The sequence below is a fragment of the Camarhynchus parvulus genome, chromosome 1, assembly GCF_901933205.1.
Source record: "Camarhynchus parvulus chromosome 1, STF_HiC, whole genome shotgun sequence".
NCBI classification, from domain to species: domain Eukaryota; kingdom Metazoa; phylum Chordata; class Aves; order Passeriformes; family Thraupidae; genus Camarhynchus; species Camarhynchus parvulus.
In genome coordinates this window covers 73638201-73662545 of record NC_044571.1, presented here as the reverse complement: position 1 = coordinate 73662545, position 24345 = coordinate 73638201, and the positions used below count along the sequence as shown (strand labels likewise).

Here is a 24345-nt window from a genome sequence, read left to right as displayed (position 1 = left end):
CCTAGAGAACACTTCTTTTCTACAGTGCTATAGAGCATCTGGCAGAGACCAGGGCTGAATTTCTGTGTGGCCTGAAGTAAAGAGACTACACAGCATAGAGAGTTCCACAGAGACATTTTGAGGTTCAGAGGGAGAGTAGCATGAAGGTCTTGGTGTATTGCCTTGCCTTGTTATATCTGTAATGTTTGAGTACTTATGCCTAGAATTGAAGAACAGGGAAAAGTATAATGTGTAAAGAAGTATTTATTTCAAGTAAAGTTTAGTGTTAAAATGGAGCTTTACATCTTTATGAACAAATTTAACGAAGTGAATTTTAAAACAAAATATTTCATAAGTGGAGTTGTTGTCCGAAGCATTGAAATTTAAACACTAGAATGGCTACTTGGCCAGGGTGTGGCGATCAATTGTAGTCTGTGTTTTCAGAGAAGATTTGATAAGTGGAGTAATTTTACTTCATCAAAGGTATGTCTTACTGTTCTGTTTACCTTTCCTTTGAAACTGTGGTTGGAAGCAAAGTAGGAAAGAAAAATTGCTCAGGAAATACTGCTCAGAAATTGCATGTGTGACTTTGGTAACAACTAAGAATTGCCGCTGTTGGACCTCCTCTTCTACTATAAAATCTGTTTTCTGTCGTGCACTAACAGAGATGGAATTAATGAATGGGAATAATACACAGTAGGTGGTACTTAAGGCACCCTTTCTTCCTGTAATTACTGTATAAAACCGTAATGTCATGGAAGCCTAAATCTGCCTAAATGATGTTTCTGTAATCTTTTTTGATTTCAGTAAAGCTTTCCGTACTGTCTCTCAAAGCATCCTTCTCGAAAAAATGTCCAGCCCACAGCTAGATAAACACATCACGTGATGGCTGAGCAACTGGTTCATTGTAGGGAGTTGGGTGACATCAGACTGGAGACCTGTCATAAGTAGGGTTCCATGGGGCTCCGTCTTAGGCTCTGTGCTCTTCAACATCTTCATAAATGATGGATACAGGACTGGAAGGGACACTAGGGAAGTTCCCAGATGATGCAAAACCAGGAAGAGTTGCTGACTCCTTTGAAGGCAGGGAGGCTGTGCAGAGTGACCTGGACAAATGAGAGGGCTGGGCAATCACCAACCAGATGAAGTTCATGAAGGGAAAGTTTTGGATTCTGCACCTGGGATGGGGCAACCCTGGGTGTACGGGCAGACTGGGGAATGAGATGCTGGAGCACATTGCCACAGAAAGGGACCTGGGGGTCCTGGTCTGTGGCAAGTTGAACGTGAACCAGCAGTGCCCTGGCAGCCAGGAGGGCCAACCCTGTCCTGGGGGCATCAGGCGCAGCATGGCCAGCTGGGCAAGGGAGAGGATTGTCCTGTTCTGCTCTGCTCTGGGACAGCCTCACCTCCAGTGCTGGGGGCAGTTCTAGGTGGCACCATATAAAAACGACATTAAACTATGGGAGAGGGTCCAAAGGAGGGCAACAAAGATGGGAAAGGCTTTTAGGGGTAACCATATGAGGAGTGGCTGAGGTCACTGGATGTGTTCAGCTTGGAGGAGACTGAGAGGAGATGTCATTTCAGTCTGCAGCTTCCTTGTGAGGGGAAGAGGAGGGGCAGGCACTGATCTCTTCTCTGTGGTGACCAGTGACAGGACCTGAGGGAATGGCCTGAAGCTGTGTTAGGGGAGGTTTAGGCTGGATGTCAGGAAAAGATTCTTCACCCAGAGGGTGGTTGGGCACTGGAACAGGCTCCTCAGGGAAGTGGTCACAGCACCAGCCTGACAGAATTCAAGAAGCACTAGGACTATGTTCTCTGGCACATGGTGTGATTCTTGAGTATTGACCTATACACGAACAGGAGTTGGGCTTGATGATCCTTGTGGGTCCTTTCCAGCTCAGCTTATCTTGTATTTCTGTGAATTGTTTATTGAACTTAAAGACTAGTTGAGTAGGATTTTTCATCCGTTAATTTTATTTCATCTTCTGCTTAATTAAAGAATAAAGAAGGTAATGTGGAAAAAAAATCTACTCCTGTGTATAGGAAATGAAGTTCTACACTTCTCTAATAGGATTTCAGGATAAGCTTTATTTGAGGAATTCTTTTTAAGTAGGCAGACGTTGGTTACAAGTGGACACTTGGTTTTTTTTACAACTGAAGTCAAATTTTATTTGTGCTTCTTAGGATTAAGTAGGTAATCGCAATCTAAATCATATAAACAGTTGTGTTTGCAGTCCTCTTCCTCCCCATGTTTTACAGCGAAACTAATCTTATTCACAAAGATAGAGCATTCAGGTTTTATCTTCAGCTGGTTTTGGTGAAGGGCAGAATTGCACTTCTCAATAATTGCAGAACAGACTTTTTTATCTGTTCCAAAAAACTTAAAGGGTCTTCTCTGATGTTTCATTCAGAAGGAAAACTTTTAAGGAAGTTGCTTTTACTTTTTTTATATTGCCTTTTCTGGAACTTCTAACTGTTCAGTAGCTGATATTTTATGTTCATTATCGTTCCAAGAGGGACTTGGAACAGAAGTATCTGCAAGTAGAAGCTAACAAATTTCAGAGGACTAGCAAAGATTAGAGCAATGCATCAAACATTAGGAAATAATAGTAAAACTGGTTCTATGTAGGGGGAAGCATTTAGTGGTTGATTTTCAAATTTTCTTTTTTTTTGCATTCAAATTTTCTTTTTTTGCACTGGGAAAGAATAGGTAAAACTGTCTCTGAATAGGCAAACAATTTTTTATTTTATTTTTTATGTTGAAAGATTTATAGACTTTATCAACAGGGGCTGATTCCATGAAAGCTGTGTTCAGTACCTACCACAATACTGAGGCCTTCAGATGCTGTGGCTGTAAAAATAGTTATTGTGGTGCCTGTTGCATCTTTATAGCTTGAAGATGAGGTATCCTTGCAAACTTGAGGACACCAGTGGATATGGTCGCCGAACTGTGCTTATTCTGAATACTAAATAACAGATTTAATTGTAAATTTCCATGTAGAAATTAATCAAAAGGAGGTGATTGAGGGAACATAGTGTGCTGTTTGTACTTGTTTATCTGAAGAGATGTTTGTTGCAGAACAGTGCACTTACCAGAATTTAAAGCAGTTAGACTGTATTAGTTGCTCTATTTGAAGTGAATCGTGTCAAATGTAGTATTTCTAGCCAAGACAATGATCTGTTCAGAAGTAAACAGTGCACTAGAACGTAGTCTGCAGATAACTGAAGCAGTAGTCTTTCTGCCACAGAACTCTCAGTCGGTGTATTCTTTTAATTGCAGGTTTCTCTTTTTAGAATGTGGAACTTTAAGCAAAGAGAGTCACAACATATGTGGTAGAACTGCTGTTTTTCTCTCAAAGTTGTTGTGTTTTTTGGCTTTTTTAAATAATGGAAGTTAGCCTGGATACTGTGGTGAGATTTTTCAGAATAATCAGAATTATATGGGAGCACTTCATTTCTTTACCTTTCCTCTTAATTTGTATCATAAGTTTGGAAAGTCCACCTGGGATTAGATTTTTCATCGTGGAGTAAATAATTTTTATCTACACCAGCGGTAGTCTTGGTCTTGTGGCCAGTTAACCCAGAGGAAGGGAGTCTGCGATACAGCAGCTCCTGCGTTACTCTGCTTCCTTCCTCCCTCTTTGCTGCTGATGCCAATTGCGCAGTGAGAGAAAAAAGGTACGTGGTAGCATCCACAATACCATTCCTGACTCCTGGCTGCCATTCTGATGAGGGTAATTTATTGAAGACAGGTTTGCAACTGCTGCCCGACTTCCATCGCAGGTATCTTGGTCGTAACAGTGAAGCTGCTCCAAATACCATCCCTGTTGTCTGTGCATAACTCCACTAACAGCTGAAGAATGCTTGCTAGAACTTTGCTTGTAGCTAATGCAGTGATTAAATAAAGAAATTGGCAGTTTCTTTGAACCAAATAATAGCTCTGTCTCTTCTTAAAATAATACTGAAAAGTGTTGTTCAGCTGTGGTCGTGTAGCTTAAATGCTGGCTTATGAGGAACACCTGAGAAAATATTTTTATGTTAACTGTATAAACTGCAATCCTTAAAGACAAAGTAAGATACTGGTTTATTAACATTACTTTTTTGTTGTTTCTTTTAGAATAAAGGTTCACTTCAGTTTGAAGACAAATGGGATTTCATGCGCCCGATCGTTCTGAAACTTCTTCGTCAGGAGTCTGTCACGAAACAGCAATGGTTCGATCTGTTTTCGTAAGTCATTGTTTTGTATCTTGCATCCTTCTGCATGATAGGAGTACAGTTACTGAACTACTCCTGATACAGACAGAATTATGTGACACAGATTGTTTGGAAACACAGAACAAAAATACTATTTTAAGTTTTATTAAGTGTGCCAGCTTCACTCTAAATGTGCAAAAGTTGAGCTTTGCTGGGATTCAGGTCTTTGCAAATAGGGTGGAGAAAGAAAAGCAGAGCTTTTGACTTCAGTAAACAAGTTTTGTACCTGCCCACAAACTTCTTGTTAGAATTGGAGAGAAAATGTTTACTGCTGTGTCAGTAAATTAATATAAAGGCAGTTTGCTGAATGTTACATTATTCTGATTTGAATGGCTTTCTTCTAAAATAACTGAAGTAACAGGGTGTTGCAGTTTAACTTGAATTAACAGATTAATTTGAATACTTTTTTACCCTAAGAATGAAATATAAGAGTTTTCAGACAATGTTGGTATTAATGTGCTTTCTAGAAACCCTGCCATTTTCTTCCTTCCAAAAAGCAAGAAGCTGCTTTTCCAGAAGCTTAGGTGATAATTTTTTTGTGTGATTTTTGAAAACATGATATGGAAGTGAGTTACAAAAGAAACATCAGAAGTATATCTAAAATAATCTTTGTCTCAATGGAGTTATTTGCCCTCTAATGTAGTCATAATTCAAATCTGCAAACTATTCTTTTGCTTTTTAAAATCTGTCAAAATAGCAAGTTTTTTTTCAAATGCAGTCTTGTGGTACTCTGTCTTTATTGCTCTTTTTGATGGGGACAATGTAGTGACTTTTTACACTGAGTTTAATGTACCTGTCACATTTTTCTGCCAGCCAAGAGGAAAGGTAATCTAACATGTGGCTGGTTTTAGTATCTTACAATGTCTCTGCTGGTATAGTTAAGGTAAAAATTCAGTTCTGAGTAATTGCTTTAATTTTTAATAACTAGTTCAATAATTCTGCATTGGAATGAAAACTTAATATTTATTAGTTTTTTCTTGTAGCTGAGTTATTGAATAGAACTTAAGTAACTTCATGGCTAAATTAAAGTTATTGAGAGAAAGGATCCCACTTCCCTAGATTTATATTTTTGGACAGTGTTCTTTGTTAAGCTTCTTAATAAAAATGCAAAATCTGTAGGTGTCTTCTACATGCCCTGTGAGTATAATTATCTGGTACTGCTTTTTTTCACTGCTGTCAGGAAACAATGACATTCTAAATGCAGTAACACCTTTTCTGCCTGTGAATGTTGTGTAAGTCTCACCAGTTGGGTTAGACCTCTGTAAACCTTGGCCCAGCACCTTTAATCTGTGTCAAAGCAACTTGTGAGTTTTGTCTTTTCGATTAAACTGAAAAAGCTGCTTTTGTATTGAAATAAGTGTATTGATTTAATAGGAACAAAGTGATAGCTTCAGATTATAGGGGTGCTTTTCTGCAGAGATGTGGCCTTGTTACTGAAAGGTGGAAGAAGAGCCAGAGGATGGTAATGAGTCAAAAAAAGCTTGCTAAGCCATGTTATAGATGATATATGGTTAGGACTGTAGCTTGCTTTATTTAGTCTTCAGTATGGAAAGAGTAGGAGTTAAGATACACTTACTGAGCTGTAAGGTAGGAAAAGTTTCATTTGAATGACAATTAAAACTCAGAATTTTGCTTTGCAGTGCTGTTTAGTAACTTTTCTCCAGTAGTGTTTCACTTGAAAATGCTACCACTTCCATGAAATGTTTTGAGTGATCTTATTAAATGAATTGAAACATTTTTTAAATCACCTGATCCCTCAGGGTTCAAATTTCTCCTGAGGACGGTCTGTTGCCTTTCTAGAATGTTGTAGTGCTTGGATTGTGAAACTGTCAGGGAAGGCTGCATGTTAATGATAGCATTTTAGGATAGCATGGGCTGAGTAGTAATGCTGTTATTGGCAAGTGATGTCAAAAAAAAGCTTTAAAAATTGCCCTTAATTCAATAAGGATTATTGAATAGGTACTGAAAACAGAATTGCCTTACACATCTTCTTGACCATAGCCTTCTGCTAGATAGGTTGCAGTTACTTGCTTCCAGGACTTTTCTTAAAGCTTCAGTCTCTTCCCCAAACATGCTTTCTCCCATGCGTCACTGGGATCTAGCTGTGTGTTGTTCGATAACACATATAAATTTCTTAGACATGCTGAAATTATAACTGTTAAAGCCTCATACATTACGGCATTAAATTTTGAGTAGCTGTTACTAAAAGGTGGATAAATTGTTTTCTAGAGATGTACATGCAGTGTGCTTGTGGGATGATAAAGGTCCAGCAAAAATCCATCAAGCTCTGAAGGAAGACATCCTTGATTTTATTAAACAGGCACAAGCAGTAAGTTATTAATGTTTCATAACTTTTATTCACATTGTTAGAAAAATAGCCAAATAATTCTGACTTTTGTTGGATCTAAATGCATTGCTTTTTTGTTTGAAATTTTGTGATGTTCTGGAGATCGTAATTACCCTGCAAATTTCTATTGACAAAAAGAAGAGCCTTGAGCCCTGAGCCTGGCTCATTGTTTTCTCACAGTGCTTAAAGCTGGGATGGGCAGTGATTTTTATGGTATATTTAAAAAAAATAAAACACAGCATTATTTTTGTTTATCCAACAGTACTTATGGAATTTTCTTCTGCTTGAAAACTTCTAAAGGCAGAATTTTTCATAAGAAGTTACTGTCTGAAAAAAAAAGTCTATATAGCTTCAGTGCTATTTTGACATGTTCATGGATGGTTTTAAAAGACGCTATATGTACAGTGTACTACAAATATCTGTGCTATCGACTCAGCAAGCTCAGCTGTCCAGTTTTATGGGCTTCCCTCCAAATGAGTGGCACTGTCAATAGACTCAAAGGAAGTTCTTGTGTTTGTAACACATACTTACAGAAAACATCTTTTGCTATGAGGGATTTGAAAGAGGGAGTTGTGAAATAAAAAAAAAATTCTAAAGCATCCTGTGACAATGGTTTAGATGGTTTAGAAAGATTCTGTACACTTTTATTTTATCCTTTTAGTGAAGTGATTTACACCACTAAGGCTTTCCTTCAAGGAAAATAGTTTTTTATAGAGGCCTTTTTAAAACCAGGCATATAAATGTTGTTTTTTAAGTTCCATAGCTTACCTGCTTACATGCATAAATGCCATGCTGAGCTGAGGCCTTTTGATGTGGTTTGTGTTGGCTGTTATTTGATAGACAGGTTTTATTTTTGGCATTATGATAGCCAGTGTACAATGTAGCTAAGTTTGCAGGATTTAATAAAATATAGATGTTAACTGTCTGTCTGGGTCTAATGAAAGGTTAGTAGATGCCATTGAATCAAAATGTGTCAGTGTACAGAATATAACACAGGCCTTACAGGTTTATGTTGATTTAATTTTTTTTAATATGGTTGTACCAGCGCAAGCCTTTAGACCAAAGATTTTAATTTTTTACTTGCACGTGACTTAAAAAGAGAAAAAGAGGTTAATTTAGAAAATTTGAACTTACTGTGTACTTTTTTACTGCTGTCTTTTTTTGCCCTTCAGAAATGACTTGTGTGACATGGGTTAATAACTGATTCAAGAAACCAAATGGCACTTCAATATGTAGACATCCCTAGTCTGATATATGTGTATATTTGAGTTTTATATGGGGAGTTATTTTCAGCATAAACAGAGCCTATATTTTGTGCATAAATTGATTAATAAATTCCCTCCTCTGCTCGCCCCACCTGCAGAGAGTGCTGAGTCACCAGGATGATACAGCTCTACTCAAAGCCTACATTGTGGAGTGGCGCAAGTTCTTCACCCAGTGCGACATTTTGCCCAAGCCCTTCTGTCAGTTAGAGATCACTCTGATGGGCAAGCAGGGCAGCAACAAGAAGTCCAACGTGGAAGACAGCATTGTTCGAAAGGTGAGCGAGCTGTACTGCCAGAGAGCTTTGTTGCACCAATCCTAATTGCCTAACTGCTGTGATGCAGCAGCATTAGTAGCAATCACCAGAATTAACAAATTACACAATGGAGTATAAGGGGGCACATTGAGTGATGAGGATTTTGATAAGAGCATCCATTACTAATCTTAAAACTTGGCAGTGCTTAGATGAGATGTGGAGTTTTTTATAAACTATAGATACATTACTTGAATACGGAACTTTCTTGTTGGATAAATGCAATTTAAATCCATCAGTCTTTCTCTTCATGTAACTTTGGTGTTAGTTGAGTTTTTAGTTTTGTCTAAGACCATGCCTGCCAAATGGTGAATTATATTTGGGTGTTTACCTCAAAAGTACCCCGATATAGCAACTCCTGACACATTGTATTTCTGGAAGGTTACTTAACTGATTATGAAGAACTGTAGAAGTAATGGGGGATTATGGAATGAATATACGAATTCAAGACTGACTCCCTTAGCAGTCCAGTTACATAAAGTAATTTTAAAATGTGAGCTGAATATGACTTTTATAACAAGTTCAGAGCAAGATCAAGCTCTGACATAGCTGAACTGCTGTGTAGGACCTGAAAATTACATTATAAATTGCGCAATTTCTGTTTCTGAGGTCTTGTACTTTTTTGCATAAACTTAGGTCTGCATGTACCTTTCTGAGAGTTTTTTTTTTCCCTGATATGCAGCTCATGTTAGATACATGGAATGAATCCATATTTTCAAATATAAAAAACAGACTTCAGGACAGTGCAATGAAGCTAGTTCATGCTGAAAGACTAGGAGAAGCTTTTGACTCCCAGCTCGTTATTGGAGTTCGAGAATCATATGGTACGTCTTGCACACACTGATCTGTTTCCTCCTCACTTTATTAAATGAATTTTCTTCATACAAAGTTGGCAGTTGTGGTGGTAGGGTTGGAATTATCTCTGCATTTTGTATTGATTTTTTTTTTGTTGTTCTTGTTGATACATGATACCGGTTAAGTTTTGTTTATAATCTTTAGCTTCTAAGTGATTTACCTGTGTATCAGTTACTGCAAAATCAATGTTTTCAAAGAGAAGAGTACTTTCTGACTTTTTGAGGTTGCGCATATAACTGTACAGCTGTACAACAGCAGTATATCTGTACTCCTTTGTATACTGTTTCTGATTCTTTAGACAGTTTGAAGAAATGCTAAATAGACTACATTTAAGAGTTTGAGTCTCTCTTCATTGCAGAACAGATCTGTGTATCTGAAACTTCTGTGATATTTCACCATTGCCTGCTACTTTTGCAGGCTTTCCAGCCTGTTGAATTAAACTTGTGGCTAATACTCTTTAAGACAGCTTTTTATATAAGTCAAATTCTAACTTTTTTTAAAGCATATTCCATTTAATGACTATTCATTTCTCTGTAACAGTTGAGAGGAAAGTAGAAACTCTCCTTCAAATAGTGCAAAGCACTGCAATAAGCTTACTGTCTCCATTCTTGTAAAACAGGGAAAAAAGTCTGAAATGGAGACATTGTGATTTCAGGAACAGTGTCTAAGAGAAGCTTTTTGCTCAGTCGGGTGAAGAACTTTTCACTTTATTAGGCACTATTCTGAGCTTTTTTATTCCTTCCTTACAATTTTGCAGTTGTATGTGTATTTATGGTTACCAAGTTTGAATGTCTGAAGTGCTGGAGCTAAGTATGAAACTTTTTTCCAGTTTGCCATAGTTGATCTGAATGTTTCTGGGAGCAAAGATTGGCCAAATTTGGTTAACTTTGTGATCAGAGGCCATTTATCAGATCTTTTAAATTGTTCAATGCAACCTTTTAATACAAGTCTCACTCTCTCATTGAAATTTGCTTATTATTAGCCACATAGATTTCCAAGACTTGAGAGTAAGTTTGGACTTTCTCTTTGCAGTTAACCTCTGTTCTAATCCTGAAGATAAACTTCAGATATATCGGGATAACTTTGAAAAGGCATATTTGGATTCAACGGAGAGATTTTATAGAACACAGGCTCCTTCTTATTTACAACAAAACGGTGTACAGAATTATATGAAATATGTAAGTAAAAATTCTGTTGTAACTTTGTACTGAACATGTTAGTACTTTAAATGATTGCTGTTCTACTTTTGCACAGGCAGATGCTAAACTAAAAGAAGAAGAGAAAAGAGCACTACGATATTTAGAAACAAGACGTGAATGTAACTCTGTAGAAGCAGTGAGTATAATGTGTAGAAAAATTGTGTATTTCCTAGTTATATAGTGTTGTAGTTTTTAGTTTTGTGTTACAGTATCATTTGATAGCACTAAATTGGAACTGTTTATTTTGTGTTCGCAAACCATAAATTATTTGTTGCAAAAACATGTATTACTTTCCAATCTGGTAATCTACAATTTCTGCAAATGTTTAAATAGCACATGTAGATCAAAAGTTAAAACTGAAAGGCAGGTTTTTATTCAGATTGGCTTTTGTTCTTTCCTTTTCAGTTAGGTATGGTGGATTTTTCCCTATGGTTAACAGTGGATGAGAATCGTGTTTGAAAATGAACTATCAAATCTATTTGGCAAACGACTTCTCAGTGCTCATTTAGAACACCTGAAAGAGTTATTGTTCATTGCAATCAAAAGGAGCAATAGAAATTTTATTAAAGCTGTAGTATATTTCCTCTTAGGCTGAAATATGACCATTTAATATAAAAGATGGGTTTTCTTTTTTTCCTTCCCCTTCTTCCCTCTTCAGCAATTTTTTACACAGTTCAGATTCTAGAGGAAGAATGCAATGAATATGTCATAATTGTCTGTGTTGAAATTAGTTCAGGAAACAGGTTATTTTAAATAAATACCTTTTAAATCTGATCATTTTTTGAAGTTGATGAAAATGTGCTTTACACCTTTTTTTAAGCTGTGAGTCATTCATTTTGCACAGGTATAAATTGTAGCCCATATAAACAGGCTGACAAAGGAGAGATGGTCCTGACATGTACAGGCAGTTTCTGTTCTAGATCTAATGCCTTGTTCAAGCCATCCAGCCTGGTCCAAATAGGGTATGCTGGAATGAGAACTATTCTTAGCTCTTGGATGTATACTTGGAAATGAAGTAGGGTAGTTACTGTTCCAAAAGTGGTGGCTCCCTTGAGAGAAAAGAGTCGACAGAAATACTAAGCTCCTTGATGGTTTGGAGGAGACTTTGCCACATTTACTAACCTAAACATTTTGAAGAAATATGGTTCCTGTGTAGATTCTACTCAAACTGCACATAGTTTTATGAATCAGTGAATGAGTTAATTATTTTTTAGAGCTAATTGTTGAGAACAGGTTAGATTTTGTGTCATGGCAAACTTGAGACACATCAGACAGTTCAGGTGGCTGCTTGAGCTAATCCTGTGTTTAATGTGTTTCAGCTCATGGAGTGCTGCGTCAATGCCCTGGTGACATCTTTTAAAGAGACTATTTTAGCTGAATGCCAAGGCATGATCAAACGAAATGAAACAGAAAGTAAGTGGAGCTTCAAGAGCAGTGCAGGGTGAACCCTGCATGAACTGCATAAAAATAGATTTGTGTGTAGATATATCAAATTACTGTTTTTAATAGAGGGTGGTAGTTTTTCATATAAAAATATTATTGCACATGAACAATCCCACAAAAAATTACCATCATTGATTCATATTTTTCCCTATCACTTTTGAAATTGATGTACACAATACTTTAACTTGAATGAGTGGATAGCTCTAGTCTTGTTTGAAAGAAAATATTTTGTGGTCTTTTTTCTTTATTTTTTCCTACACTTACTTGCATTATATTGACCAACTCTGGTAAATGCTCCATATGTCTTTACTTTGTCTTTGAGTACTCCACATACAAACATTTCCTCTTTGTTTCACCCCACTACCTCTTTACACCTGGGAAAAAAGTGAAACATCCCTTTTTATAAAGATTTTTTTTCTGAAAGGCAGGGAGAAAATTTTCTTATTCTGATTATTGATGCAGGACCTGTAGGTCAAATGAACAAATCTTTGCAAGCTCTTCATGGGGTTTTATAGCCAGTATATCAGTGTGAGTATTGAAAGTTAGCTCTGCATGCCTTTTGAAAGTTTTCAAAAGATTTTTTTTAATTCTGCTGCCAGAATTTGAGAAGTTAGTATGATAAAACAAACTAAATATGTCATTAAAATGTTGTAATTCAGATAGGAAAAAATGAAAAAAAGAAACCAAACTGAAATCACAGGTTAATTTTTCTTTGAGGTCTTGATATCCTGCGGCCAGGGAATATTTACTAATGTCTTCAGAGGTTTTCATTTCTATTGAAATGAGGAAACTGTTTTATGACTTAGAATATTATAGAAAATACTCACTTCTAAAGCCAGCATTTAAGAAAATATTTGACCTCAAAACTATGTCATACTGATCTGTTCATCTAGCAGCATGATTTCTGGCAATAGCCCAGAGCTAAATGTAGAAAGCAGTGAAACTTCTTATGAGTATATGTTACAGCCTTTGGGAGAATGCAGGAGGCTGATGTAAATACAGAGCTTCAGAAGGGTTCATCTGCCCAAGGACCTTTCTTTAGAAACCTGTTGAGCTATGCACAGAGCCCTCTCTTGTGGCTGTGTCTGCCTGTGGTTGCAGGGCACTTCCACTCAGTCTGTAAGAACTGCTTCAAATGTTTCAATGAAGGGTGCAGGTGCAGATGGCTGAAACGTAATTAAAGACTGGAGCTATGCATAGGAATGTATACATCTGATAGTGTCCTCTGCTCTGCTTTGCTTACTCATCTGACTTGCTGATATTATCTGCCCCAAAGAATTCAGTGATGTTTTCTTTATTAAACAGCACTGACAAAAAAGGGCTGTTTTGATGGAGATTTTTGGTTATGAGCTGGGCACATACTCTTACTGTGTTAAGTAATATTTACATGCTGTGCAAAGACAGGAAGGAATAATATTTTTCAACTAAAATCTATCAAAATGTCATAACTTGCAAACACTTTAGAACTGACTTTCTGTGTTTTTGTTTGCTTGTAGTATTGGGGAAGGGAGGCCTAAATTTTATTCCTGAAGTACAACAGAAATAAAAAGTATGCTTGGCTTTCATGAATACAGAATGAAAGCAGACTTTAAGTGCCCCAACAACTACAGCATTGATTTCTTTACTCTTCAGTGTCATAATATATTCTGAGAGAAGTTCCAGTAAAATACTCCTTTTGGTTTTGTTACTTTGAAATCTGTCTTTGAAGAATGATGGGTTTTTGGATTCTGCAGTCTTAGGGATGCACCTGGAGTCTTCCTTTGCTACTGATTCTTAAGAGAAACCACTGATTTTTTTTTTAATATTTATGGCATCACTACTGTACAGAAGCAGATGTAGAGCCCTTTAACATATATTTTTGTTTCTCTTTTTCTGCCCTCTTTTCCTCTCTCTTGCTCTTTTTAAAAGCCTAGATTAAAAGATCCAGTAAAAGTCGAGCTTTTTGGACTTTTTGTATGTAAAACAGTGCTGCCATTTGTTATAGCAGATTTAATTGCACTGAGAATGCCTCCAACTACATTTTTTTTTCTGGTTCCTGGAATTCAGCCCATTATGAGTTGTCTGTAGTACCATTGCAAGTTCTTATTCGATGTTGTTTGTAGCTTACATTCTCTAATTTGCTGTGTTATGTTCTAAAAGGATTTCTTTTCTTCTCTGTGCTTTTCTATTTGCTTCTGCAGCAGCTGTTGCGGTACAGATGTGGTAGCATATTTCATCCTCAGTGGTGATGGGATCTTGATGTTTGTTGCTGACAAAAGTAATGCAGAGGAGAAAGAAAAGGCAGGGCCTCTGACTTTTCCACTTTCACAGTAGACATAACGTTGAAGAACTAAGTGAATCTATAAATTTTGTTTTCTGACAAAAAAAAAGTGTCCATTTGTTCTACTTCATGAAGCAAAGTCCTTTGCCAAGCTGAGTTCAAATCTCTGTGGTCTCTTTATAACAATCTGGTGACCTTAATCCCAGTGTTCTTTGTGGACAGTACTGAAATATCTTCACAAAAGAGTAGACAAATAAAGCATCACATTTTGAAGTTTTTGTGCTGGTAACTTTCTGAAAAACTAAATAAACTCTTTGGGAAGAAGAGTTCAGTGTTTGCATTAGTCAGTTTTGGTTACTTCAGAACTTTGCAAGCTTTTATAAAACAAAGCATTGTAAGTGGTGTTGAAACATACACAAGGATAGGTGTGTTTGGCTTTAGTTTAAAATATAAAAATGTCTTGAATCCATACAGTTCCCTGCATAAACTCCTGTAGGCTTCCAACTGAGAGACATTCTTGCCAGGGATTCGAAGGCAATTTGTTAGAACCTGGACTTAATCCAAATTGGCATTGGTTTTAGGGGGGTCTTATTCAAGCTTGTGATACTATATGCGTTAGCATACTATATAAGATACTATATGCATAAGCAAGTATTACATTGCAATAAATATACCGGTTTTGCCTTCAAAAGAATCTTCTTGTGGGACCAGAATTAGAACAGTACTCAAGACATCTTTCTTTTTAAGATATGAGCTAATTATCCATTCTTCACATATTTCATGTTCCGCTTGAGACATGCCTAGGAGAAATGCAGTATATTTGGGTTTTGTAGATGTCTTTGACTGGTGCCTTCATCAGTACTTGTATCTTTCAGAGTTGCATTTAATGTTTTCACTGATGGATAAAGTTCCAAATGGCATAGAGCCTATGCTAAAGGATTTGGAAGAACATATTGTTAGTGCTGGACTTGCAGACATGGTAGCAGCTGCTGAAACTATTACTACTGTAAGTGTATTGGGTTTTAGTAAAATAACAACAGGAAAACAGCTTGCCAGAAGTTAAATAGTCACTCTTTTTGGGACAAATGCATGAATGGAAATAATTTTTAAGATTTTATGTTTAGAGATCAAATTTTGGTCTACTGAAAGTTTTAAATGTCTTTAGGATAGCTTTTTATTCTTTGTTTTCAGTTGTGGCTTTAAAAAGTGAATCTAATTTGCAGTAAAGTTATAAATTAAATGCATGGGTTCTTTATACAATACAATTATGCTGGAATCTTAATTTAAAAAGCCTAATCAATTTTCCCAGAGTTATAACTTCTTGATGAAATTTGAAATTTGCTTTCAGTCTAAGAGTGGTTGTTTAGTGTGGATATGATAAGGGGTTTTTCCCCACTGTACTTTTTCAGCTTTTTATCATCTTTTTTCTTCTGGGACTGGGAGGCCTAAGTGTCTGCAGCAGTTAGAATGTGGCGTTTGTCTTTTATTGATCCTTGAAAGCATCCTTTAAAATAAAATGTTACTGTATAGTATTAGAAAGTTACAGGGTTTTAAATTTTTTTTTCTATATTGGAAATACTATCCTGAAAGTCTGTGTTTAAGCCTACATGCTGTAGAGCTCTTCGATCCAGAGACTAAAGATAAAATGTAAATTCACAGTATGCAGGTTTTTTAGGGCACAGCATTTTTACAAATTAGGGAATTACATATATGTTCACACTGAATTCTGTGGAACCTTGGGTTTTTATTTGATTTTTGCCTCTTTAGGATTCTGAGAAGTATGTAGAGCAATTGCTCACGCTATTTAATCGGTTTAGCAAGTTGGTTAAAGAAGCTTTTCAAGATGATCCAAGATTTCTTACTGCCAGAGATAAGGTATGTATTTCTGCTGGTCTTTTGTTCACTGTAAGATCTGTTGCAATTTGTGTTATGATGTCTCCAAAACCCTTGTGTGCATTCACTGTTAAATTTAGAAGCTGCTATTACTCTATTAAATATGCAGACTAAAATATTGATGAAACTTACTACCAACTTAGGAGCTTTCAATTTCTGTTACAGTGCTGCATAAAGTTGCATATATTCAGCTTTGTAATGGTGTAGAGCACATCAGAAGATGACCTTTGTATTGAGAACCGTAATGTCTGATTCAGGAATAATTTGTGTTTGGAATTTACTTTGTATTTGTGTCATGACTTCAGATGTGCAACCTGCTCCATGGAATCCCTTGCTAAGTTGTTATTTGAAGGAAACTAGTATGTTAGTGGAAGAGAGGAAAACATCAGTTTATTGGGAAATTGAGTCATAGAATTTGAACTCTCAAACTGAAAATAGAATCTGCAAGCTTGGGGCTAATAAAAAATTTGAATTGATTCCATGTTACAGTAGTGTAAAAAGAGAGACAACCTTTGCAATTCATATGAGAAATGGAGTGAAGCACCAATAATCTAATTCTTTTTCAGGCATACAAAGCAGTTGTGAATGATGCTACAATATTTAAACTTGAATTGCCATTGAAGCAGAAGGGGTAAGCCATGTAAACTTTATGTGAATCAAGGTTTTTAAAATGTCTCTTCAAAAAGTAATGCTGTGTTTAAAAGGGTTTTGTGCTATTTGCATTATGGAATTTCAGATTGCTTATTGACCTCTGGTAAGACTCTCTTTGTGTGGAAGCAGATCAGTGAATAGCAGCCTGGTTCAACTTAAATTTATTTGTAGTATTTGGGGATCTGTTCTTTTAAACCATGAGTCAGTTTGTTAGCTGAAGTTTATAATGATTTCCTGGATTATTAATTTCAAAAACCTCAGCTGTATAACTCTGCCACAACTTCAGCAAAGGTCCTGGGGAAAAATGAGGCAGTAATCTTCATGGGAATAACTGTGGCTGATTAAGGTGTAACCATCCACAAGCTGTTTTCCACCTCCTCTTGTGCCAGTTGTGAGTGTGACCTGTCCAGCTGTTGCATTTTTGTTTCAGTGCAGGATTAACCAGGTTAGTTTAAACAACTTCCAGTAGATTAGGCAGACCTGCGTGACTCAAGAAGAAGGACCATGCTTACAGAGCCTGCTCTGCTAACTCAGCCAAGAGAAGGTAGCAGTCAGTTAATTGATTGTTAACATTTACCATGTGATGTGCCACTTGAGTAGGAACTTGTGTTTATTTAGGTGCTTGGGATGGCTTATATATAGTTTGTCGTCTGCTTTACTATGGAAACAAAGCTTTAGTAGCTGGGCTGCCAGCTTCCCTTTCCAATTGATTCTAGTTAGGGGTGGATGGTTATAAATATCTGTCCAGCATCTTGGTTCATATTCTGGGTTTGGTTTCGGATAATGGCAAGCCAGAATAGGGCTTACTCTTTCTCCTTGTATTTATTGGAGAAATGCTGTCACAAAAGACTGGATCCCTGCTTTGTATACTTTGCATAGGTGTCGGTAAGGTAGAGGAGTTTCTCAGGTATCTTCTAATAGTTTCCTTTCCTCTGAGACCATCCCAATTTATACCTCATTCAAAACTGTTTCACTCCTAAAGTGAACCCAGCCTAGTGGTTTCTTAGAAACCACTGTAATTGTGGTGGTCTTCTGTTCAGCATTCTTCTTCCCAAGCACTTTGAAGTTGTCTAGATATGCAGCCTGGTTTGAGCAGAATGAAACTTCATCTTGCTTAGTCTTCGGTAATAGCCAAAAGACTTGTGATCTGTTTGTACTTCAAATGGTCTTTAGGAGGGCAGAAGACATTAGCCTGCAAGCTGCTTCATGAATTAAAACAAAAAAAGGACAAGTTGTCTGAAGAGTGTTAGCCCTGTCTATACTAATTGATGAGAGGCTGAAATAATGAGCAAGAAAAATGGATTCCTGAGCTTGCTGTGGGCCCTTGGGTAGCAGTCAGGTTGGTGCTATCTGACTCTAGGAATAGGGATTGGTCTTTGCCATTTGTTTTTATTCACCAGTCTAGACAGAGGTTCAAAGCATGACCTGAGATTGATGAATTCTGAAGAACCCCAATCTGTCTACTGTAGCATCTTGTTCAACTTTAGTATGCATTTAATCTCCTAGCTGTTAGTCCATCCTTTATAGCTGTGATGAAATAATTTTATCCTGTTACTAGGTGTTAGATGGGTTGAGTTTTGCAGTCTGTGAAGTGTGGTGCAGGAGGTTGTTCTTGAGAACTCATTACAGCATACTGAGGAGATAAGTGAAACATTTCACTGTAGCATTTGTTAATTCTTTACTGGAATATTTCTTTCCATACAATATTTTGTTGTTTCACACTCTAGTTTCACCTGTATACTTCATTGTTACAGTTCTAAAATTTTAATTAGTTAAAATAAGCTGTAGAAGCTTTCTGAAAGTGCTTGGCAGTATTTATTCTTTCAAGAAGAAAGGGTGTTATCCCTAATTTTTCATTAGTTTAACGACATATAAATTCACCACCAGGATCCTTGCCAAGAGGATCAGGAGAGAGCAGTCTGTCTTGTTAACAGTGTGACTACTCCAGAATAGCAGGATGCTGTATGGTTGGAAGAAATACTGTTCTTCTTTTATCTAGTGTTGGATTGAAAACACAGCCTGAATCCAAATGCCCTGAGCTTCTTGCTAATTACTGTGACATGTTGCTAAGAAAAACACCACTAAGCAAAAAACTAACCTCTGAAGAAATTGAAGCAAAGCTTAAAGAAGTGGTATGTTTTTGCTTTTTATTTCACAATTATTCTGAAGAAGGAATTTATTTGGTTTAATTTATTTCCTTATGTGGATTGAGGCCTTGATCTTCAAAAGCAGTTATGTGGGGTGTGATAGTAAAGAAAAGAGTTTATTATGTTATGAAGTGTGTGTGTGTGTTTAAATATTGTAAATCATTCAGTGTTTCATGTCTCCTGTGTTGGTTCACAAAATTGGTATATTAAATTAACGCCTATATGAGACTGTAACATATTACTGTAACTAATATTTGTCTAGAAAATAATACAGGGGATTTTCACAGTGTCAATGTCTTCTTTGATTTAAGATAATTTCTTGATGTTTGAAAAACTAAGAAATTGAAGGTGTGATATTATGAAACATTCATTGCTGCTGCCTATGACAGTATTAACTCAGTTGCTCTTAAGGCAATGTCAAGTAGCCTTTCTCTCGTCATAGTCTGCAGTGCCTTTAGATCAGCATTCAGACTTGTCTGGCTGACAATGCAAATAAATATATTTAACTCTGTTTTTGACAGCTTTTGGTACTTAAATATGTACAGAATAAAGATGTTTTCATGAGATATCACAAAGCTCACTTAACGAGACGTCTGATATTAGATATATCAGCTGATAGTGAAATTGAGGAGAATATGGTGGAATGGCTCAGAGTAAGTAGTATCACATCTTTCTTTGATTGTGCCTCATGCTTGTGATTAATTAATATTCCATTCTTAAACTTAAATATCTTTCTTACTTAGGTGAGTTTTATGTTTGATAGCAGGCCACTCAGGGCATCTTAATACTTCCCTTCTATCACAGTAATTAGTGAAAGTAAAACTCTTTGGCTCTTCTCTAGTAGTGCCAGTGACAGATTTTAAAATATTTCACGTGCAATTATCTAAAGGTTTCATATATTCCATATAAGCAAAATGCAGAATTACTTATTTAATTATGTAAATAATTTGAGATGCATTCTAATTTTGAATTTTTATGTAGATTAGAATATTATTTGCATGCCTGAAACATTCCTTCAAATTTCAGAACTCATGGATTCTTTAATGCATGCATATGTTCTTCAGCACTTGAATTTCTTTAAAATAATCACCATATGCCTTTAAGGCATAACTAAAGGCATAACTTATCTATGCAAAAACCCCTTTATATTGCATTGCGGATTCACTATTACTGTAAAGTGGTGATACCAGTGTACTTCTTTATGCTCTTTATTTATTTGAGCTTATTATTTTAAAAATAAAACTTTTTGTTCATAGGTTTCTATGTCATATTTACTGTTATGTTTGTTTATGTAGGAAGTGGGAATGCCAGCAGATTATGTAAACAAGCTGGCTAGAATGTTCCAGGATATCAAAGTCTCTGAAGACTTGAACCAGGCTTTCAAAGAAATGCACAAAAATAATAAACTTGCTTTACCAGGTTTGCTACTTTTTATTTCTCTTAGTGAAAAATAGCTCTGTTAAATCTTAGGTTAAAAATTACATCAACTGCAGGTTGAACACGGCCCTGTTGCCCCTCGATTGTCTGTAGACTCTGCTTTCTCCTGCAGTTGATACTAGAGCTGTATCACTCTGTGAGTTGTTTTGGGTTTTTCTTGTCAGCAGTCTCGTAGATAAAGATTCCCTTCTCTTGTAGACAAATTGCAAGCAGGGGCTTGAACTGGCATCAGCCAGGTGAATGGCTGAACTACCTCCTTTTATGCCCTCATCATTCTTCTAGTGCTCCATGCTGTGCTCCTCCTTCATCTGCCAGCAGGAGAGCTGGATGCATACTATGGAGGCCATAAATCATATTCTGAGATTGTTTCACTGATGAGAGAGGCTGAGGAACATCAAGCATTGGACCTGCCATGCTGAAAACTCTTGAGCAGTGCTTATAAGCATCAGCTGTAAAGCTGCACCAGTGTTTAAGGAGCTCTGCAGCAGCAAGAGAAAAAACAGGTTTTGATCAGTGCTGCTGGCAGAAAGCCATTGATGCATAGAGTGCCTTAATGTTTAAGTAGGTAGACACTCAGCAACTTTCTGAAAATTCAATCCTTCATAGCTGTGTTTAGAGTAGGAAAAAAACCCAAAACATTTTGGTTTAGCTATCTGTTATACCTGGAGATTATAATCATCCAATATCATCTTACAGCTGACTCTGTGAATATTAAAATTTTAAATGCTGGTGCCTGGTCCCGAAGTTCTGAAAAAGTGTTTGTCTCACTCCCCACGGAATTAGAAGATCTCATCCCAGAGGTCGAAGAATTTTATAAAAAGAATCACAGTGGTAGAAAACTCCACTGGCACCACCTCATGTCCAATGGAATTGTAAGTGTGTAGTTTTCATTATATCAGTCTTAACAACTGCACTCTCTGTGTATTTATAACAGTAAGAAAGCTTGTGATTCATACAGGCTTATCAGTAAAATTTTCGTCCTCTTCACAGATAACATTTAAGAATGAGGTTGGCCAGTATGACTTGGAGGTTACAACATTTCAGCTGGCTGTGCTGTTTGCGTGGAACCAAAGACCCAGAGAAAAGATCAGCTTTGAAAATCTTAAACTGGCAACTGAGCTCCCTGATGCAGAACTTAGGAGGACTTTATGGGTATATCCCTTTCTCTTGAAACAGATTGCTTCTTGATTTTTGTACTCTGAAATACTGGACTAGTACTTTTAAAGCACAGTCTGATAACACTTTGAAACTGAAATGTGAACGCCTTTCTTGATAATTAATCAGTTGTAGTGCTGGCTCCTTGCACTGCTGCTGAGCACACACAGCCATTTACATTGACATGTTCTTTCTACCCAATGTTGCTTCACAAGTTACTTTCACTTTTGGAAACTGCAAGAACTTTTTGACCATATGCTGTCTAAAGCAGAGAGTTACAATTGTGTATTGTCAATTGGGTCTGGTCTAACTCTAGGAAATTAGTGACACGTGGTAAATGTTCCTTAAAAATAACTTCAATGTTTGCTTTAGCAGAGTACTAATTATTTAGCTCATGAATAAAGAGAGAAATCATGTAAGTCAGACTTAACACCACTTCTGTAGCCATGAGTTTGTGTGTTTTACTGCTTTGTATGATTTTGCTTACACTAACCCATTTCAGAAGGAGATTTGGTAAACTCTGTCCCCTCTCTGATTTTACTAGTTCCAAACAAGGCTATGTGGTTCCCTCACTACAGTCAGTACTGCAGTGAATTATGGTTGTAGAAAGTAGTTGTTTCCATTTAGAAAGTCTGGTGTTTTATTTTCATTCTTTCTCCCCCTTCCCTTTTCTCTGTAGTCTCTTGTAGCATTTCCAAAGCTGAAACGTCAGGTTTTATTATATGAACCTCAAGTCAATTCACCCAAAGACTTTACAGAAGGAACCCTCTTCTCGGTGAACCAGGAGTTCAGTTTAATGTAAGATGATGTTTGAAAAGTAAAATAACAATGTACTGTTTTATAACTAAAGGAATTCACTTTAACTTAACCTTTGTTCTTGAACCTAGACACATGCTTTGCTGCCCTGCACTCCCTTATTTTGGCAATAGTCATGCTTCAAGTAGGTGATTGGACTAGATGACCTCCAGCAACCCCTTCAAACAAATGTTTTTATAATTCTAATTTTTGTGAAATTAAATTTCTTACACACTTAGGGACAAAGTGCAAAATTGGAGGCTTTGCTATGTTCCAGTTAGCAGTAGGTCCATAAAATTTCATGGAAGACAGCCTGTAATCAGAGCAGTAGTGCTGTATTGATTATTATACACACATAGAAGTTCAGAAACACTGATAAGTTAACAAAAAGGAAGTGAAGCTGCTTAATGATGTGGTGTGCTGTCAAGAGCCAGGATTTTTGGTGTGGCTCTCCCCAGAGAGGAGTGTCTTTATTTCTGTGAGAATTGCAGTGCTCTTTTATTGATGCTTTGAAATCCTTCGAGCACAAGACAATACTAAGAGAGAATGTCTAAGTGATACATACTACATTCAGCGTGGTTTACTTGCTTCTGCTTGCCTCTACTCTCAATGTATATGATGAGAACTGGCTCCTTGCTAGGAACCTCAGATTCTGTGCCTCATTCTCAGCAGAAGCTGGACATCTGGATCTGTGGAGAAAGAGATAAGTGATGAATCTGCTTTCCTGGGGCTTAGTTTCATGCCCAGGGCCATAATGCTTATTCCTGTCATCAGGATTCTGAACTTTGGGAAATGATGATAGGACATGACAGAAGACACAGGCTGTAGAGAAAGTTTGTGGGTGACCACTGAGGAATGCCATCAGCTTTCTTTGTTGGAATAGCTGGGTTTTGTCCCAGATGGTTCTTTGATGGAATATTAACTATTCATATTTCCTGAACTTTGTTGTAAAAGTTTCCTCCAGAGAACCCTACATTTATATAATTAAATTGAAATATATTTTTCTGAAATTCTGTTGTTTCAGCTGCTGGATTTACTTGTAATGCTTCTGGCATTATTTAGGTTTCATTGTGCGGAGACATTGGCATTGAGTTTTGATCTGTCAGGCAGTTCTCACACTGCCTTAAGCTAATAACCTATAGGTACCTGATGTGCCATAGTACTTGTTGCTGCTGTAGTTCAAGTTTAACAGGAATTCTGTTAATTAATTGAAAGTTTTGGGGTTTGTATTTTTTTTTTTTGCTCACTTTCGTGCAATACAACTTTTTTCAGAAAAAACGCTAAAGTTCAGAAAAGGGGTAAGATAAATTTGATTGGTCGATTGCAACTTACTACAGAGAGGATGCGGGAAGAGGAGAATGAAGGAATAGTCCAGCTAAGAATATTGCGAACCCAGGCAAGTAACCTGCTGGAAGACTACAAAATTCACCTATTTCTTTTGTTGCGTTATCATTACTGTAATTTGTTGTATTGTCATTACATGCTGCCCACCATTGGATGTTGATGTATGAAATGGGTGCCTTTGAATCCCATTGGAAGTCACTTCTGCTGTATGACTCTAGATCCTTGTGAATACCTGATTCTGCATGTGTGTTCATGCACTTGTAGCTATCAGCCTCCTGCTCTGAAGTACCAGGTCATCATCTTCAAAGAGGACAAAGCAGATATTACGCAAGTGGTGAAGGCATATGGTGGTGTGGGTGGGTGATAGCAGCAGATTGGTAAAGTTGACTGACCCTGGCCGCCACAATGAATAAACAGCATTGTTGATCTTGAGATCTCTTTGGTCTGTATGAAGAGAATAATCTTGGAGGTGGAGTCATGCTGTAATAACAGTACTATGACTTCTCTTTAGAGGAGAAGTTGAAAAGTGCATCTTAGCTGTACAAACTGCATCTTCTTGCTCTGTGGTTGATAGTAAGCTGCTCATGCTAAATCTTTTGAGCTGACAGTTTTAAAAAAGCCTGAATTTTTTCAGGCATCGGGGATCATTACATACAATGGAGTCTCATTTTGCCTTCAAGTTTCAGGTCTGTTCTATCAGTCAGGTTGGATTGCAGGCCATGCACATTGTGAGTTGTACCACCTGATGTAACATGATGTAACCATTCTGGCAGCAGCAGGGTTAATGCCTGGTTGTACTTAGGAAATGAGTGAAATGTTAACAAGGTATATCACGAGTCACCTAGGAAACTGCAACTTCTGCTCAGGGAGTGAGTGAACATTTGGTTTTAGTGAGCAATTCACACTCTAGATATAGGATTAAACTGCTCCTTTGACTGGAATTGTCTTATATCTGTTGCATCTTGCCAGTGCTTCATTCTTTTCCTTTATCAGCTTCTTTGTAAAAGCAG

The 24345-nt window shown here is 36.9% G+C and overlaps 1 protein-coding gene across 1 annotated transcript in view; it reads left to right on the top strand.

The window, feature by feature from the left end:
• The window catches only part of CUL5 (cullin 5), a 31814-nt gene that overhangs the window by 3662 nt on the left and 3807 nt on the right, over positions 1–24345 (top strand). Inside the window, exons 2-18 of the mRNA XM_030945690.1 lie at positions 4097–4206; positions 6463–6562; positions 7944–8120; positions 8839–8980; positions 10044–10189; positions 10266–10346; positions 11530–11623; positions 14789–14919; positions 15681–15788; positions 16373–16437; positions 18457–18589; positions 19126–19257; positions 19900–20023; positions 20738–20913; positions 21032–21193; positions 21876–21994; positions 23264–23387. Of these exons, the coding sequence (XP_030801550.1) occupies positions 4097–4206; positions 6463–6562; positions 7944–8120; positions 8839–8980; positions 10044–10189; positions 10266–10346; positions 11530–11623; positions 14789–14919; positions 15681–15788; positions 16373–16437; positions 18457–18589; positions 19126–19257; positions 19900–20023; positions 20738–20913; positions 21032–21193; positions 21876–21994; positions 23264–23387 (2124 nt within the window). The remainder of the gene's footprint in view (positions 1–4096; positions 4207–6462; positions 6563–7943; positions 8121–8838; positions 8981–10043; positions 10190–10265; positions 10347–11529; positions 11624–14788; positions 14920–15680; positions 15789–16372; positions 16438–18456; positions 18590–19125; positions 19258–19899; positions 20024–20737; positions 20914–21031; positions 21194–21875; positions 21995–23263; positions 23388–24345) is intronic.